The sequence below is a fragment of the Cyprinodon tularosa genome, unplaced genomic scaffold (genome assembly GCF_016077235.1).
Source record: "Cyprinodon tularosa strain WSP-4 unplaced genomic scaffold, ASM1607723v1 ctg603, whole genome shotgun sequence".
NCBI lineage: Eukaryota > Metazoa > Chordata > Actinopteri > Cyprinodontiformes > Cyprinodontidae > Cyprinodon > Cyprinodon tularosa.
Window position 1 is genome coordinate 318,610 of NW_024039345.1, and position 19,810 is coordinate 338,419.

Sequence of the window (19,810 nt, forward strand, 5' to 3'; positions counted from 1 at the left end):
TTGAGAGAAACATAAAGATCAATTATTATTAGATGTATTTAACTGTTTGTTTTCTTAATACAACCACACACCTGCTATCAAATCCAAAGACTAAATATTTATGTTTCATTACTTTGAATTTGGAATTTAGAAATGTCCAATCTCTTTATAAGATAATTTAGTGAGTTTCATCTCCATACTGTGATTGTCTGCCCTGACAAGAGTCGTACATAGTCTAATACTGCCCTCTGGTGGATACCTGTAGAAGCACAGTACACTGAGCTTGATTTCAGTGTTTAAACAACATCTTAACAATTTAGCACTGTGTAGATCAGGTCAGATTATATATTGTGATTAAAATCAGACATATAATTATACAACAAATATTCCAAATTGATTAGAAAAATCAATTATTGACCCTTTTTATTTGGAAAGAATCAATACTAAAAAATGCTGCATTCATTTGTAGTTGATACTAAAGGTTTAAGGAGTTAGGTTTAATTTTGACTTTTTAATGTCTATTGATAAGAGTTTAGAAAACAATCATGCCAATATTTATTAATCTATTGTCTGTGCAAGGGGTGGGCAATTCCAGTTTCTGAGGGCTGGCATCCTGCAACTTTAGATATGTTGTTGGTCCAACACACTGGAATAAAATCCTTAGATGATTAAGAGGAGATGTGTGTTGGACCAAGCAAATATCTAAAGTTGAATGACCTTCTGAGGTCCCAAGAAACTGGAATTGCCCACCCCTGGTCTATGCCTTGCCTTAGCAGAGTACTTATCTTTTGGCGTTTATTGGGCAAAAGGCAGAGATTAACATTGTTGCTAAATTGAAAAATAGCACATCAAGTATTTCAGACATCAGCAACGAGGTGGGCCCTGATGTTTGAAGCAGTTGCACGGTCTAATACATCAGCTTGAAAAATATAACTGCATAAATATATCTTCTTGTTACTTTATTTGGGTGTTTGGGTTTTGGTTTTCATCTGTCTTTTGATTTTTTAGGTGTTATCATTATAACTTTGTTGTGCTTTTTATTGGTAGTGCAATATTTTCATGCTGCAGTAGGTAATTTTGTTTGTTCTAGTGTTTTTTATTTATTTAGTGTTTTTCCTTTTTTCTAAACTGACTGTGTAAATCAGATGCAGACTTTTCCCACAAAAATAAATCATTCCTAGAGAATGATTAGAGAAAAGAGAGTAACAAAAAAGACAAAGAACTAGCAGGGAAAGTTAAGAGAATATAAATATGACTTATAAAGTTATATTAACATATTATCCATCCATTTTCTGTCTCACTTATCCCTACTGGGGTCATGAGGGATGCTGGTGCCCATCTCCAGCTGTCTACAGGCAAGAGGCGGGGGTACACCCTGGATAGGCCGCCTGTCCATCGCAGGGCAACACAGAGACAAACAGGGAAAAAAAAATATTCACACACACACTCACAATTTAACCCACGCATGCTCAGGGAGAACATGCAAACTCCATGCAGAATGAGCAGGGCCAGAAACGGAACCCAGATATTCTTGCTGCAAGGAGGCAGTGCTACCCACTGCGCACTAAGCAGCCCATGTTTACACATTAATTAAATGTTATATCTTGTGCAAACAGGTCAAAAAGTCATTTTCTCTTCATGGTTTTTCTCTATGAGTCTAAAGCTTTGCTAGAAACAGGATTGAACTCATAAGAAATAATGTTTTTGACAGGAAACAAAGTTTTTGTTGTGTGTGAAGAGATTCTTCTCTCTCTCTCTCTCTCTCCCTCTCCCCACTGGTCATATAGTGTAATGTCATGTGTTTTTGGAAAATACTATACCAGCATCAGCATTTGGTATAAAAGCTTGCAGCGTTTATCATCAGCAGAGACCTGCGTCAAAACGAGATTAGGACTTAGCCTTTAGTCAGTGGTTTCTTTGTGCCCTAGGTCAGCGGAAGTGTGTTAATTATTTCCTCCTCCTTAGCTTCCCTGCTCTTATTCTTTACCAGCTGTCCACATTTCCTCATCAGGTTCCGTTTAGATTTTACACTCCTCCCTCCGTATTTAACCTCCAGGTAACTCTTTGTTTCTTGTTGTATATTTCTGTTGCACTGCTATTTCTCTGTCCGTGCTTCATTTTCTGTTCATCCTTTTCAAGACCTATAGGTTTTTGGTTTTCTTATTTAGACCTTCACCTTGCTCATCAAGAGTTATGAAGCTCTAACCAGTGAATCCAGTTTGATAACATTTCTACTTACATAAGCAAAACATTCCATAACAGAGTACTTCCCGGTGCACATGCTAAATTTGATTTGTCCCTATTACAGTAAAGTGCTCTGAGGTTACATATTTCAACTCAGTGTCATTATTTGTAACATGGCAACACTTTAAGAATAAACTAGTTCATTTGATGAAAGGTCAGGAATTTCTGCTGAGCCAAGACATCACCTTTGACAACTCTACTAAGAGGTAAGGTGTAAAAATGGAGGTAGTTTCTTATTAAAACTCTCAAACATCTAAGGAAAGTTTTACAAAAAAAAAAAAAATATATATATATATATATAATATATATATATATATATATATATATATATATATATATATATATATATATATATATATATATATATATATATATATATATATATATATATATATATATATATATATATATATATATTATTTTACTTCCTGCTGTTTTGTTTTCTGGGCATCTTATGCTTGTACTTTTTAGCTTCCTGTTTTTAATGTTTTTATCTGCCTGTACAGTGTCCTTGGGTGTTGTGATAAGGCGCTTTCAAATAAAATGTATTATATATATATATATATATATATATATATATATATATATATATATATATATATATATATATATATATATATATATATATAAGCCTGCCAAAAGCATGTAGAAAAATGTGTACTTCTCTCAGAAGACTATTGAAGATCAAATTAAATTCAGGGTTCACTAACATTTTAGTTTGTTTTCATCTCATAAAGAAAGTTTTAACCTTTGACTTAAAAAGATAATAATTTCATTGAAATGTTTCTTACCCTGATGCCATGTCCCTGTTTGCATTTGGTTGGAACAGGAAGTTTCTCTTTCCTTGACGTTCTGATGCTCTAGAGAGTTTTCACTAAGTTGGAGTGGCTGTACAGCAGTTTATTCAATTAATAAACAGCCGAGCAGTTCCTTTACAGTACCTGGAGGCATAGCAGAACAGTCAGACTGAGTCAGCTCTTTTAAGTAGCTGTGTCAATTGTTGTCATCTGGTTTTGTTTAATTGTTCTTCTCAGACACTGCTGACAGATGCCTCACATGTCTGTCTTCTCATATCACCCAGTACATATCTTCTCTGAAGGATCAAAAATGACTATTGAAACACTATCATAATGGACATTTGGTGCATATAACCTTATTTTATCATGATCAAATAGATGTTTTCTATTACTGGATTATGCATCTTTAATATACACATGACTGATCTGTCAGCATGAACCCAAAGCACCCCAGTAAGCAAGATAAAGTGTTGGAATTGCACAATCATAAGACAAATATTGCAATTGTCCAGTATACAGGAAGAAGAAAATATATTATTCTATTAGAACCCATGATGTAAAATGGATTCTATTGAGATATGTGAAAACTATATTCAAACTCTGCTATTACCCTTGCTGCTCCACCCATCTTGTCCCAGCAACTTCTTGTAAGGAAGGAGCAGGAAAAAAAATAGCAAAGAATGTTGTGGAACAAGTACTTCAATTATTTTTAGTCATAGACTGATGGAAGAAGCAGCAACAGTTCGCTTGAATCACAGTCTGCTGGGCTAGAAATTTGAGTGGAGAGTTTCTCTTTTAACAAGTAAGTTTAAAAAATGTTTTGCTTCTCCTCGTATTAAACTTGCTTTAACTGAGGCATTTATGATCACTAATGTGTGGAGAACATGTTTCCTTCATATTTAAGAGCTGCTGATTTAAGAAAAATCTTAATGTTCTACCTGTCTCTTAAACATATCAACCAGATAAATAAATGTATTAGTGTTTCTAACTACTTTAAGAGTGTAAAGATTTGGGCTTCATTCAATTTATTCAGTTGGCATTAGCTTGATATAGATTTATTGTAAAGAGTTTTAAGCTTTAAATGAATATTCACATTTCTATATTATTTGATTCTGACATCAATCCCTGCATTACAAATGTGTTGAATGGTTTTGATTGTATTTAAAGCTAGAAATACAACAATATTTGTAAAAGAGTGTTGTCATCACAAAATGCTTAAACAAGACAAAAGTTATAGCTAGGGGAATACAAGACTGAGAGAACAGGAAATTAGGATGTTTTAGAATAGCTACAGGGCAATGACGGTAAATAATGTTAAGCTCTGGTTTAAATGCTTCATGTAACGTTCTACATGAAATATAAAAGCTCAGTGTAAAACCTAGAAATAAATAGAGTGAAATTATAATCCTAAGTGACCAAGCTGGCAGCTGGAAAACTTTTATAAATCTTATCTTGAAGAATCTCTGTTCAGTGCTTCGTAACCCACTCCAAGTTAGAGGAAACAAAGAGTTTACAGCTGATTATTATATACCATAATTTTATAAAAAAGAAAAGGGAAGTATCAGTCAAGCGACCAATAGCTGCCCCTTTTTGATTAGGAAGAAATTTTGGTACTAAAAGGAAATATGAACCAGCTTTTTCAAAATATTAGGAGTTTTTTTTTCTGTCTCTCTCTCTCTCTCTCTCTCTCTCTCTCTCTCTCTCTCTCTCTCTCTCTCTCTCTCTCTCTCTCTCTCTCTCTCTCTCTCTCTATATATATATATATATATATATATATATATATATATATATAAATATATATATATATATTTATATATATATATATATATATATATATATATATATATATATATATATATATATATATATATATATATATATATATATATATATATATATATTACATGAAAACAAAATTTGCCCTCTCATTAAAAAATATATTCCTGAAATTAGCTAATTTTGATAAAAAATAAAGCAAAAAACACGTAAGTGACCATTATCTCTTCATATATTTGCAATTAGATGTAAAACAGAATGGTATCAGGTAACTTGACTGATACTGCTTGTTTACTGTTTGTTTAACAATCTTTAGCTGCGTCCAGGCACCAAGAACAAATCATTGGAGGAGGAGGAGCATCCATTAGATCCTTTTACTCATGTAATGGATCAACAAAGAAGGAGTGCATGGGCCTATTTCACAAAGCAGGTTTTCTGAAAACTAACGTTTTTTTAAGCCTGAAATCGGGGAGCCCTTTGAGGTTATTGTTTCACAAAGAGATTTTACTCAACCTCTGTTTCTGTTGCCGTGGTAACAGTCTCCCTAAAGCAGCAGGTTTTGTTCAGTAGACTCAGTGTCTTTTGTCTCCGCTCTCCTTAAAGCCAATCATATTGTTTTATTCTCTAATTTCTAATTTTGCACAAACAATAAACACATTAGGTTTTCAAAACAAACATTGCATGTCCTTTTGATAGACCTAAACAACTTTTATTGTTATTTTGTATACAAAGAATGTATGCAAGATGGAATTTTGTTTTTTAAAGCTTTCATGATATTTCCATTTTTCAAAGTGCAGGAGTGATGAAATGTTAGCAGTGTAGGAGAAAAAACATGGTGCAAAAATTTGCATTTAGAGCATTAAATATATATGGTGTAATTTTGCAGTGTTTTAGTTTGGTGTTGTCAATGTGATGCAGAGACTGTGACATGATTTAGAGTTTTCTCAACAATTTAGCTGTTGACGAGGATCTTATTAAAGGATGAGAAGCATTAATTCACAGAGAATTAAATATTTATAGTGAGGGTTCTCAGACCATATACCTTTCATGTTTAGAGTATAAAGTTAATGAGTTCTACAGTTTTGCTTTACAATCCATCACATACATCCACAACCTTATCTCTCCTCTTTTTTGCATCATTTCACAGACTTCTTTAAAAGGTATTTAACAGAACTTGATATCAATGAGAGTAAATTGATGCAGCCATGAATTATTTACTACTTAATGTAAGAGAATGAACATCAGTAGGTACCCCATGGAATGATGCACAGGTCCTGCCTGTTGAACAATGTTTTCATACTTCATCTTTACCTGCTGACAGCTGAGCTTCTCCTCCATTAGACTGCACCGAAATGGAATACATTAATCTACTACCATTCAACCAGTAAACCTGTTTTCTCCCATATGGGTATCATAATAACAATAGGCTATGGCAGGCCATTTTGATATTTATTAGTTTGTATTTCTGATATCTTAAATACATTTCTTCCTAGGCAAAATAAACATTTCAAACTCAATTACTTTCTTCATATTTAAAATAAACATTCTGGATGTCTAGAAATGAATTTCAGATAGCTGTATTCCTATTGTTAATGGTCATAATTGGTATTATTCTGATCAGGAAGAAATGTATTTCAGACATTATAAATACATATTTAATCAAGTTGATGAATGTAAAAACTACCACTTGAAATGTGTAACAGGTATAAAAGACTTCATTCTTACTAATGCAATTTTGTTTGCTTTCTGAAAGTCAGTTACTGCTGCAAATTTTATTTAGAAAATCTGTTGCTGTAGCGCAGATGCACGTTGTTTTAAACACTTTTTTTTTATTTCTTCACTAAAATCTCAAGTTCCAACAATGTGAAATAGGCACTTCCTGTTGCCCGTTGTCATGGTGACTCTTTTAATTGGTGCTCCGCTGTTAATGGCTTTTCATACTCAAATGCTAAACTCTGAGTAGATCTACTAGAAGTTGATTAAACTAACTCACCGCAGCCTTTCTGAAACCAAAAATTTAAGTTTCCAACCTATTTAGATTAGATCAATTTAGAGTTGAGGATTTAAGACTGAGTTTGTTAAACCTGCTTTGTGAATCGGGCCTCTTATCAGTGATTTGTGCTCTCTTTGCAGGTAAAAGTAGAAATCGTGTGAGCTGATGCGAATTCAGCAGCATGGATCAACGTGAGGACAGAAGAGAAGGTGTTCATCCTTCTAAAACCACTCTGTTTGTGGAGGAGGACAGACAAAACAACCCTCAAAGGTTAGACTATAATCTAACAGTTTTTGGATATATTGTTAATTAAAAAAAAAACTATCCTGCCCTTATTATATTCAAAATGTTGATAAACCTTAGATCTTAATATGTGTGAAGGTAAATGGCAGCGATAGGGTTAGCAGGAGACAGATGATCTATTGTCAAGGAGAGAAAGACGGTGAGTTTGTGTTCAGAAGATCAGAGTTACGTGAAGGTTTTCTTTATCAAACAAAGTAGGGGGCTGATTTTGAAAAGCTTTGAGCGTCATAAAACATATTCAAACATGTTTAAAGGTCTGCCTGCTGAATTGCAAGGTAAATCTCTTTCTGATGATCGGGGCCTAAATCTTTTAAATATAGGAAAAATCCCCAAGATTTCCTGTCTACAGTCAAAATTTAAAGAAAGTGTATACAGTATAAGTTGATATTTCGATTTTGTGTTTGAAATATTATTTTCATGTTTTATAGAAATGTAATTTTATTAACATCTGTTTGTTCCTTTATTTTATCAGGGTTAATCAGACAGTAAAAACTGACCCTGAAGATGCCCCTGAAGATGAAGCTAAACATAAACCTGAACAGGGATCCAGAAATGCCCCAGCACTTAGTGTCAAATCAAATGACATATATGTAGACTTTAAATCAGAGAGTCCTTCTCCATCAGACAGGTAAGCTGTGTTATTAACTGTTATTCCTCTCTTAGCAGAACTGGTCTATATGTGGCCCACATACAAGGTAGACTAGAAGGATGCAGACTGGTAAAACCAACATGAGTTTTCAGTACTTGCACCAAACTATCCTACTCTTGTTAGAGATCAATGCACTGACAGTCTGTTTGATTATAAATCCCAAAATTTCAGCAAAAGTAAAGATTAATAAAATTAGTCTAATTTATTTTATCTACTCTGAAGTTTCAGCCCAGAGATTAAAAACATATCTGTGCCTGTCAGGTTTTGTGGAGTCTTTGTGGACCCAAATGCAGAGGAGTAGGCACAGATGAGTTTTTGACGATTTAATGAAAGTTCAAGGGGAACCGAGACAAAAAGAAAGAGTATCTTCACCTGTGTAAGCTACCCCGGTTCTCCACAAAGATCCTCTCTGAAAGAGATGCATAACTCACATTCACTCACACACAGGAACTCTGACAGTGCCGTTTTGAATGCCATGGATTTCACAGCAAAATCAGTAACTGTTGCAATCAAAAACACTGTAATAGAAGTTCAAGATGTGGGCATTCACCTATATCTAAATGACCATGTAAACCTCAGAACATGGAATATGCATACACTAGTGTGACCCCTGTTGATATTTGCAATATCCATTCTTACTCTTATTTTTTAGCTTTTCTTTTCTTATTGTTTGCGAACATCCTTATTTTCACAGCAATGTAAATGATGTTCTGATTTTAACATTCCTTTTGGATCTCACGCAAAAATGTAGAATCAGAAACCAAAAAGTACTTTATAGGGTTAATGAACTGCTTTGTAATACTTGTTTTTAACTGTTTATTTGTATGAGGAAAACAATTACGTATGAATAAACACCAACACTACAAGGTGTATATCCTTCACTGATGTGCCAATCACATCCCCAGATGTGCCTAAAATTATAAACAGACTAAAACAGCATAACATAGTTTCTGACTGTTGTTTGTGCTTATATGCCAAACAGCAGTTTGGATTACCCCCACTTTTTGGAGTCCTTAGGGGGGTTACTGGTGACGCCCTACCTGGAGCCTCCCTTGTTCTTCTGGAGGAATTTGACGCTCATATGGGCAATAACAGTGAGACCTGGGGGGGCGTGGTTGGGAGGAATGGCCAACATGATCTGAACTCCAAAAACAGAACTGGTGTTCTGTTTTTGGACATCTGTGCTCGTCATGCATTGTCCATAACAAAAACCATGTTCAAGCATAAGGGTGTCCATATGTGCTCTTGGCAACAGGACACCCTAGGCTGTAGTTACATTTTTGGCTTTTTTGGTATTTCATATGACCTGAGGTTGCATATCTTGGCCACTCGGGTGAAGAGAGGGGCGGAGCTCTCCATCGACCACTACTTAGTGGTGAGCTTGCTTCGATGGTGGGCAAGGATGCCAGTCAGGTGAGGGTTTGCTGGGAACGTCTGGCAGAGTCATGAAATGGACTTTGAACTCCCACCTCCGGGGAAGCTCTGAACACGTCCCGAAGGAGGTAGGGGACATTGAATCTGAGTGGAACATGTTCCATACCTTTATTGTTGAGGCAGCTAGTGGGAGCTGTGGCCTCAAGGTTGTCAGCTCATGTTGTGGCAGAAACCCTTGAACATGTTTGTGACCACCAGCGGTGAGTCCTATCGGTCTTTTTTGGCCTGTGGGACTCCAGAAACAACTGATGTGTACCATCAGTCTAAGCGGCAGGTGGCTCAGCTGGTCACTGAGGCAAGAACTCTGATGGGGGAAGAGTTCAGAGAGGCCAGAAAGAGAAATGGTGCAGTACCAACACTGTTTATAGTGGGGGTGGTGTGCTGCAGACCTTGACTCAGGGTGTTGTGTGTCTGTCTGCGGAATACTTATAAGACCTCCTTAATCCCAACAACACGTAGGATTTATTCATGCATAATTTGTCCATTGAGGAAGCAGAGCCTGGAGATTCTGGGTCGGGTTCTACCATCCCTGGTGCTGAAGTCACCAAGGTGGTTAAAAAGCTCCTTGGTGGCCCCCAAGGGTGTATAAGATTTGTGCTGAGTACCTTAAGGCTTTGGATGTAGTGGGGCTGTGTTGGTTAATGCGACTCTGCAACATTGCGTGGACATTTGGGGCAGTTCCCCTTGTTTGGCAGATTGGGGTGGTAAACCCCTTATTTACAAAGCGGGACCGAATGGTGTGTTCCAACTAGTAAGTGTGTACCAGGAAGTTGGACTCGTTTCCAGTGAGAGTTGGAATCTGCCAGGGTTGCCCTTTGTCAGCGATTCTGTTCATAACTTTTATGGAACTAATTTCTAGGTACAGCCATGGTGTTGAGGGGATGCATTTTGGTGGCCTAAGGGTCGCATCTCTGTTATTCATTTATGACGTGGTTCTATTAACTTCATCAGGGCTTGATATATAGCTCTCGCTGGAGCGATTCGCAGCCAAGTGTGAAGCGGCTGGGATGAAGATCAGTGCCTCCAAATCCAAGACCATAGTCTTGAGCCAGAACAGGGTAGGGTGCCTTCTCCAGGTTGGGGAAGATGTACTGCCCCTATTGAAGGAGCTTAAGTAACTTGGGGCCTTGCTCACGAATAAGGGGCAGATGGAGCGGGAGATCGACTGGTGGATTGGTGCGGTATCTGCTGTGAAGCTGGCACTGCACTGGTTCGTTTTGGTAAAGAGAGAGCTGAGTCAACAGCCAAAGCTCTCGATTTACTGGTCGATCTACATTCCTGCCCTCATGTATAGTCATGTATAGTCATGAGCTTTGGGTCATGACCGAAAGAACAAGATCCCGGATACAAAGGGCTGAAATTAGTTTTCTCCGTAGTGTGTCTGGGCTCCCCCTTTGAGATAGGGTGAGGAGCTCAGTCATCTGTGGAGGACTCAGAGTAGATCTGCTGTTCCTCCACAACAAGAGGAGCCAGTTGAGGTGGCTCGTGCATCTGTGTAGGATGCCTCCTGGACTTCTCCCTGGTGAGGTGTTCCGGGCACGTCCCGCCAGGAGGAGACCCAGAGGGAGACCCAGGACATACTGGAGGGACTACATTTCTCAGCTGGCCTCGAAACTCCTTGGGGTTCCCCCAGAGGAGCTCCCCCAATTGGCTAGGGAGAGGGACATCTGGGCCTCCCTACTGAAGCTACTACCACCTTGATCAGACCCTGGATTAGCGGAAGAAGATGGATGGATAGATAAAACAGCACAGCAAGACAAAATATCATACATTGTAGATATCTTGAATTCCCTTTTAAATAAACCACAATGAAATAAAAGAACTGTCTTCATTTCACCTGTGACAACAATTGTAAATCGGTAGAACTTTGTCTCTCACCTGTACTATTAGTATACTGAGGTGGTATATGTTTTAATTTGTCCCTTTGTCCAAGATACCAAGGGTTTAGGTGTGTTATTGTGATCTAACTCTTTATGGTTCCTCTAAAGTGTGGACCAGCAGAATGCAGATGTTCCCAGCAATCAGTCTTCAGTGGAAGATCAAAAACAGCTAGAATCAATATTTAAGGTTAGTATATGTGCAAATGGTTTTACTGTGATTCTGGTTATATTAAAGCTACACTGTGTAACCTTTGACCAAAGTATCAGCTTAATCTTGGCATAACATGTGACACTTTGCATTTATCAATATTCCATGTGGGCTGTCCTTCTTACAAATTAATCTGTGTAACTTGGAAGGGTCACATCCATCACTGAACGAGTCATTTGACCCAGAATGTTTCTTTATGGCAGTCTTAGAAACTGGAAAAACAAGAGCTTACTAAGCTAAATGTATTTTTTAGGCAGTAACACAGAAATTACATTTACTTGTTAAAAAATGCTTTAGTTTTCTGTTGTAGGATTTTATCTGAAAGGGTGAATATGGCCTTGTGTTTACAACTAACTTCATTACTTCCCTGTGTGCTGGTCCAAAGTGGTCTGCTATAAGATTAAAGAGCAAATAGGGAGTGTTGCTTTAAAATGAATAGTGTTGCTTTAAACTAAAGGCTTTATATTAACTAAGATTTAAAGCCTTTTGAGTTAAGATCCTGTGTTTTACTTAATGATTCCAGTCTAATGTGTTACTCTCGTGAATTTCTGTTACAGCAACTGGAGGAAACCATTTTTACTTTTGAGAAGAATGAGCTGAAAAATTTCCAAAAGGTTCTAAGCCCAGGTAACACAAAATGCTCAAAGGATCAAAGGGAGGATGAGAACATGCAGTGCCTTGATTATGAAGAGCAAATGAAAAGCAGAGAAGCACTACTTAACATAACCTTTACTTTCATGAAGAAGATGAATCAGGGGGACCTTGCAGACAATCTGCACAGAAGTAAGAGGATTTTCTTAAGATTAATCATACCAAGAAAATGACAGATTTTCTCATGTGGTCTCAAATATGACTGACTTTTGGTATCTGATTTCATTTACTTTAGAACTTTCTGGTACAATTTTTCAACGCAAACTTAAATCTTCTTTGAAGAAGAGGTTCCAGTGTGTATTTGAGGGGATTGCTAAAGCAGGAAACCCAACTCTACTAAACCAGATCTACACAGATCTCTACATCATAGAGAGGGGGACTGGAGAGATCAATGAAGAGCATGAGATCAGACAGATTGAAACAACGTCCAGGAAACCACAGAAACCAGAAACAGCAATCAGACATCAAGACATCTTTAAACCCACTGGTGGAAGAGATCAACCAATCAGAACAGTGATGACAAAGGGAGTGGCAGGCATAGGGAAAACAGTCTTAACACAGAAGTTCACTCTGGACTGGGCTGAAGACAAAGCCAATCAGAACATCCATTTTATGTTTCCATTCACTTTCAGAGAGCTAAATGTGCTGAAGGATAAAAAGTTTAGCTTGGTTCAACTTATTCATCATTTCTTTACGGAAACAAAAGGGATTAGGTGGTTTGAAGAGTACCAAGTTGTTTTCATATTTGATGGTCTGGATGAGTGTCGCCTTCCTCTTGACTTCCACAACAAGGAGATCCTGACTGATGTTACAGAGTCCAGCTCAATTGATGTTCTGCTTACAAACCTCATCAGGGGGAAACTCTTTCCTTCAGCCCATCTTTGGATAACTACAAGACCTGCAGCAGCCAGTCAGATTCCTCCTGAGTTTGTTGGAATGGTAACAGAGGTCAGAGGGTTCACTGACCCACAGAAGGAGGAGTACTTCAGAAAGAGGTTCAGAGATAAGGAGCAGGCCAACAAGATTATCTCCCATATCAAGTTATCAAGAACCCTCCATATAATGTGCCACATCCCAGTGTTCTGCTGGATCACTGCTACTGTCCTGGAGGATGTGTTGAAAACCAGAGAGGTTGGACAGCTGCCCATGACTCTTACTGAGATGTACATTCACTTCTTGGTCGTTCAAACCAAGGCTAAGAAAGTCAAGTTTGATAGAGGAGTTGCAACAGATCCACACTGGACCCCAGAAACCAAGAAAATGGTTAAATCTCTGGGAAAACTGGCTTTTGATCAGCTGCAAAGAGGAAATCTGATCTTCTACGAATCTGACCTGAAGGAATGTGGTATTGATATCCGAGCAGCTTCGGTGTACTCAGGAGTCTTCACACAGATGTTTAAAGAAGAAAGAGGGCTTTACCAGGACACTGTTTTCTCCTTTGTCCATCTCAGCGTTCAAGAGTTTTTGGCTGCTCTTCATGTTCATTTAACCTTCGTCAAATCTGGTGTAAACCTGATTGAGGAAAATCACAGCACTTTGGTTTGGTCTAAATTATTTAGCAAACCATCTCTAGAATATCTCCACCAGAGTGCCATTGACAAGGCCTTACAGAGTCCAAATGGACATCTAGACTTGTTCCTCCGCTTCCTCCAGGGTCTATCTTTGCAGAGTAATCAGAAACTCCTTAAAGGTCTTTTGGCACAGACAGGAAGTAATGGACTAACAAAATATGAAACTGCTGACTATATACGTAAGAAGATCAATGAGAATGTTTCTGCAGAGAAAAGTATCAATCTGTTCTACTGTTTAAATGAACTTAATGATCATTCGCTAGTGGAAGACATCCAACGTTCTCTGAGTTCAGGGAGTCTTTCCGCAGATAAACTCTCTCATGCTCAGTGGTCGGCTTTGGTCTTCATCTTACTGTCATCTGAAAAAGATCTGGATGTGTTTGACTTAAAGAAATACAGGTGCTGGTCATAAAATTAGAATATCATGAAAAAGTAGATTGATTTCAGTAATTCCATTTAAAAAGTGAAACTTGTATATTATATTCATACATTACATACAAACTCATATATTTCAGATGTTTATTTTGTTTAATTTTGATGATTACAAATGACAACAAATGAAAATCTCAAATTCATCATATCAGAAAATTAGAATATTACTGAAGACCAATAAAAACAAAGGATTTATAGAAATGTTGGCCAACTGAAAAGTATGAACATGAAAAGTATGAGCATGTACAGCACTCAGTATTTAGTTGGGCCTCCTTTGGCCTGTATTACTGCAGCAATGCGGCGTGGCATGGAGTCGATCAGTCTGTGGCACTGCTCAGGTGTTATGATAGCCCAGGTTGCTCTAATAGTGGCTTTTAGCTCTTCTGAATTGTTGGGTCTGGTGTATTGCATCTTCTTCTTCACAATACCCCATAGATTTTCTATGGGGTTAAGGTCAGGAGAGTTTGCTGGCCAATTAAGAACAGGGATACCATGGTCCTTCAACCAGGTACTGGTAGCTTTGGCACTGTGTGCAGGTGCCAAGTCCTGTTGGAAAATGAAATCTGCATCTCCAAAAAGTTGGTCAGCTGCAGGAAGCATGAAGTGCTCTAAAACTTCCTGGTATGTGGCTGCGTTGACCCTGGACCTCAGAAAACACAATGGACCAACACCAGCAGATGACATGGCACCCCAAACCATCACTGACTGTGGAAACTTTACACTGGACTTCAAGCAACGTGGATGAAGTGCCTCTCTTCTTTTCCTCCAGACTCTGGGACCTTGATTTCCAAAGGAAATGCAAAATTTACTTTCATCAGAGAACATGACTTTGGACCACTCACCAGCAGTCCAGTCCTGTTTCTCTTTAGACGCTTCTGACGCTGTCTGTGGTTCAAGAGTGGCTTGACACAAGGAATGCGACAGCAGAAACCCATTTCTTTCATACGTCTGTGTGTGGTGGTTCTTGAAGCACTCACTCCAGCTGCAGTCCACTCTTTGTGAATCTCCCCCACATTTTTGAATGGGTTTTGTTTCACAATCCTCTCCAGGGTGCGGTTATCTCTCTTGCTTGTACACTTTTTTCGACCACATCTTTTCCTTCCCTTCGCCTCTCTATTAATGTGCTTGGACACTGAGCTCTGTGAACAGCCAGCCTCTTTAGCGATGACCTTTTGTGTCTTGCCCTCCTTGTGCAAGGTGTCGATGGTCGTCTTTTGGACAACTGTCAAGTCAGCAGTCTTCCCCATGATTGTGTAGCCTATAGAACTAGACTGAAAGACCATTTAAAGGCTTTTGCAGGTGGTTTGAGTTAATTAGCTGATTAGAGTGTGGCACCAGGGGCCATCAATTTTGAACCTTTTCACAATATTCTAATTTTCTGATATGATGAATTTGAGATTTTCATTTGTTGTCATTTGTAATCATCAAAATTAAACAAAATAAACATCTGAAATATATGAGTTTGTATGTAATGTATGAATATAATATACAAGTTTCACTTTTTAAATGGAATTACTGAAATCAATCTACTTTTTCATGATATTCTAATTTTATGACCAGCACCTGTACTGCGCTTCTGAGGAGGTTCTTCAGAGAATGCTGCCGGTGGTCAGTGCCTCCAATAAAGCTTTGTAAGTATAGCTTTAAAGTAATATTTCAATAGAAGATCTATAACAGGACTAAACCCAGTCTATGAGCAGCCACCTGCATTTCAGTACAAATACTGAAGAACAACTGAAAGACAAGAATTGGTGAAAAGAATTTTGTCAGAGCTTTTACTCTAGCCTTTTTAAAATCAATCTTAGACTTGGAAATGATTTCTAGGCCTTCCTGATAGTTAAAGAATTAAAGCAAAGTGCAAACATATGTTTTGCTTAGGAACACTACTGATGCAAGAAGATCATATGTCCAGATTAATGTCCTTCATTTTATGGATGGTAATATGGCATAGGGGGTGTTGTTGTCCAGAGGCTTGCAAGGCTGGCAGCCTGGTCCTGGATCTGTTTTTTTTTTCTCTTAGTGATTTTGGCTGTCATTCAGATGTAGCCTCTAGAGGAGGTGGTGGTATTCCCCATACTGGTTCTGTCCCTGGGAATCTGGTAACCCCACAGACACCAACAGCTTTGTTGAACTTTCAAAAGTAAAAAACACTGCTGGTCACTTTGTAAATCCACGTCCTCTATGATTAGGTGAAACCAAAGACAAGCAGACAGGTGAACGCACCTTCAAGATACAACGGGCAGTTAGAGAGAGGGAGAGGAAGGCGGGCTTACAGAAGCCAATATTAACACACACACACAAAAAAAGAAAATTGCAAGATTTGGTCCCAGAAGCTTTTTTGAAATAAAAGCACTAAAGAGGTCTGAAAAGTCTGTAAAAATTGCCACAAAACCAATAAGTGGGCAATAGCTTTCATGTTTTTGTTGAAAGTTTATGATAAAACACACACCATATTCATAATACCCTATGGTAGATCAAAGTCAATTGTTGATACACATTATGTAGAAGTAAGCATTAGAATGTGCTGATAATTTAAAAATATAATCTAAACAAAGCATGATATAGAGATTTATTTAAAATTATCACTATAAGCATTCAGAATATATAGCTTTCAGATAAAGAATTTGCTCTTCTTGTGAACGTTGTCTGAAATTGTGAATTATTTGTTTACCTATAACATTGTTTTTTTATTTCAGGTTGAGTGGCTGTAATCTCTCAGAAAGAGGCTGTGAGGCTTTGTCTTCACTTATCAGCTCCCAGTCCTCCAGTCTCAGAGTATTGGACTTAAGTAACAATGACCTGAAAGATGCAGGAGTGAAGGTTCTCTCTGTTGGACTTAAAACTACTAGCTGCAAACTGGAAGTTTTAAGGTCAGGCCTTAGTGAGGATTTCTTCTTAATCTTAACCCATTTTGATTCATGTCTGTTGCAAATTTAAATATCGATGTACAACAAGTTATTCATTTTTATCAGTCTCTTATATCTACTCCAGTTGAGTGCATCAATATATTTTTATCAGCAAATATTATGGATTTTGTAAGATTTGCCTATCAATTATACATAATTGCATTTTTGTAGTCTTAAAACCATACGGAAAATTAAGTAAAGCATTGAATCGATTGTCATATATATTGTCTCGGCAGCCTCTCAGGCTGTTTGATCACAGAGGAAGGCTGTTCTTCTCTGGCCTCAGCGCTGAACTCTAACAACTCCTGTCTCAAAATGCTAGACGTGAGCTACAATCATCCAGGAGACTCAGGTTTAAGGCAACTGTCAGCTGGGCTGACAGATCCACATTGGCAACTTAATACTCTCAGGTAAGAGGAGACCTACAACAGCCATAATAGACAGAAATGAAGATCAAGTCAGATGTTTAGTCGCTTTTTTATCTCTTTTTCCTTAATGCTGGCAAAGGTTGCTCCACCACATAGGTTGCCCTTTTTTAAAGACACCTGTGTTTATTATAATGAGTAGTTTTTGTTTCCATGTAGTATCTAGAAGAAATTCTCATTCATTTGTCAGAATGAAACCAGTTTAACTATACTTCATTATCCTAAAAGTAACATACTCAAAGAAAAGAAAGATTCAACATGCGAGGTATAACCTATATTGACTCTATGATTTTACAAGGATTCTCATCATAATTAGATCATGTGATGAGCAAAGTAGTTTTAATGACCAGAGAAATAACAAGCAACTGTTATTTCCAGAACCTTTAAAATACACATGTAAAAGCATGATTTAAATTATTAACAATGAACTTGATTTAACTACAATACCTTAATCAGATCCCTGATAGTCTACTAGCAGTTTATAACAGTGGTGGAATCACCTCTGCTGCTACCCTAAAAATAAAGACTGGCTCAAAGACTGATTGCAGACCAATAATACAACACTTAACCAATAAACAATAATTTTGCTTTAAAAATTGGTTTACAATTGAAATAACCTATTAATATATAAAGCTAGATGTTCAGGTATTGTATATGTTTGCATGATGTAACAGACAAATGCTCTGCCCTTTCTGCAGGCTGGAACCTGCTGGAGCCCAATGGTTAACACCAGGTCTAAGGAAATGTGAGTATATTTTACATTAAGAGCAGCACTGTCTTTGTTCTCGTAGCACATGGTCACCATCTTCACATTCTTGTTCATGTCATTCTTGATCCATCTTATCCTGCGGAAAAAGTGAAAAATCAATCATGCAGCTTGTGTTTGTTCTTTCCAAAAGATTCCTGTCAACTTACAATCGATACAAACACTGTTAATGAAGAACTTCAACTCTCGGAGAACAACAAGACGGTGATCCATGAGCAGAGGGAGCATCAGTATCCTGGCCATCAAGAGAGTTTTGGGTGTTGCTGGCCTCAATTTCTGTGTAGAGATGGTCTGAAAGGTCGCTGTTACTGGGAGGTTAAATGGAATGGAGTTGTATTTGTATCAGTAAGTTATAGAGGAACGGAAAGGAAAGAAAACATTGAACAATCTGCTTTTGGATGGAATGATCAGTCCTGGAGTCTGGAATGTTCTACTCGTCAAGGTTACTCTGTCTGGCACAACAACAGAAGGACAAGCATCTCATCCTTGTCTCCCCACTCTTTACTATCGTTCATGAGCTCCTCTTACTCTGTCTCCAAGAAGGTAGCAGTGTATGTGGACTGTGATGCTGGCATTCTGTCCTTCTACAGAGTAATATCTGGTAAACTCATCCACCTCCACACTTTCAACACCACATTTGAGGAACCTCTGTATCCAGGATTTACAGTCTGGCCTGTTTCCTCTGTGAGTCTTCAGTAAGAATAAATAGTATCACGCAGCAAACATATTTGGTTTAAACATTGTTTAGCCTGTATGTATGTATTTATTTTTTATTTTCTGATGAATAGATTTAATCACTTCACTTTAAAATGTTCAATGTCAATGATAAATTCTAATTATTTGTTTGCACAAATCAAACTATTCCATTGTTTCAGTCAAAGTTTTGCAGTGAGAATGTAAGGATTAAACAATGAGGAGCTGAGCATCAATTACATATTCAATAAAATTTCAAAATTTTACATCAAGACTGAATTACAAGTAAATTAGTTTAATACAAGTAATAACAAAACTTCTAGTACAACAGTAGGCCTATCCAACACGCTATTGTATGTAAGACTGATAATAGACATATAAATGTGCTAATGAACATATTCTGTTGTGGCTATGGTATGTATTTTTTATTGTAAGAGTACAAAATGAAAACTCTTAACGTTCTTCAAAGAAATGTAATATGCTATATAACAAAACAATTTTTAATGTGTAAAACTTTTCCAAACTTTAATTAAAATATAACAAACTACATATAAATGTGTTTACATCACGATCTTTGTAAATACTCAGTCGTTTGGATCATGGCAACCACAAATGGGCAGAATGGGGGTCCCTGGGTCTTGGGGATCTGGGCGGTGCTCGAAGTGGCCTATGTTGTTCTGGTGGCTTCTCTCGGTGTGGCAATAAATGACAGGGAGCTCAAGTTTGCATCGGTTGTTTTTCTATAATTCTTCATCTGCATTTTACATAATGGACATCCAGATAAGGTCAGCTTCTGGTATAAAACAAGCTCCTCATCAGTGATCCTCACAGTTCTGAAGATTACCCATAATATATTAAACCTAAAAAAGTAATTGAAAATGACAGTGATCGCATAGTGGCTTTTGTTTGCAGTAAAGGAATTAGTTAATTAAAATTCTCTGAAAAATAAAATAAAATGCTGACATTTTATTTGCTGGATGCCATTTTTATATTTTAGTTTATAGAAACTTGCATCTTGTAACAATGCAAAAACATAAATAAACCATATCTTTATATAAAGCTGTTAATATAAAACTCAGTCTTATGTTAACCATCTGCTACAA

The 19,810-nt window shown here is 37.3% G+C and overlaps 1 protein-coding gene across 1 annotated transcript; it reads left to right on the plus strand.

The window, feature by feature from the left end:
* The first annotated feature begins 3,809 nt into the window (after window positions 1-3,809).
* LOC119797942 (protein NLRC3-like) lies at window positions 3,810-19,408 on the plus strand. Its single transcript, XM_038307222.1, has 11 exons — window positions 3,810-3,822; window positions 6,930-7,059; window positions 7,565-7,720; window positions 11,164-11,242; window positions 11,821-12,046; window positions 12,150-13,883; window positions 15,488-15,548; window positions 16,614-16,787; window positions 17,060-17,233; window positions 17,947-17,993; window positions 18,148-19,408. The coding sequence occupies exons 2-11, from the start codon at window positions 6,971-6,973 to the stop codon at window positions 18,711-18,713; spliced, it is 3,306 nt and encodes a 1,101-aa protein (XP_038163150.1). The 5' UTR covers window positions 3,810-3,822; window positions 6,930-6,970; the 3' UTR covers window positions 18,714-19,408.
* Window positions 19,409-19,810: the final 402 nt, after the last annotated feature.

Coding starts and splice junctions, on each gene's coding strand:
- LOC119797942 (XM_038307222.1), top strand. CDS start 6,971: ATGGATCAACGTGAGGACAGAAGAGAAGGTGTTCATCCTTCTAAAACC. Junction 11,243..11,820: donor AGCTAGAATCAATATTTAAG/GTTAGTATATGT, acceptor TTTCTGTTACAG/CAACTGGAGGAAACCATTTT. Junction 13,884..15,487: donor GTTTGACTTAAAGAAATACA/GGTGCTGGTCAT, acceptor AGCACCTGTACT/GCGCTTCTGAGGAGGTTCTT.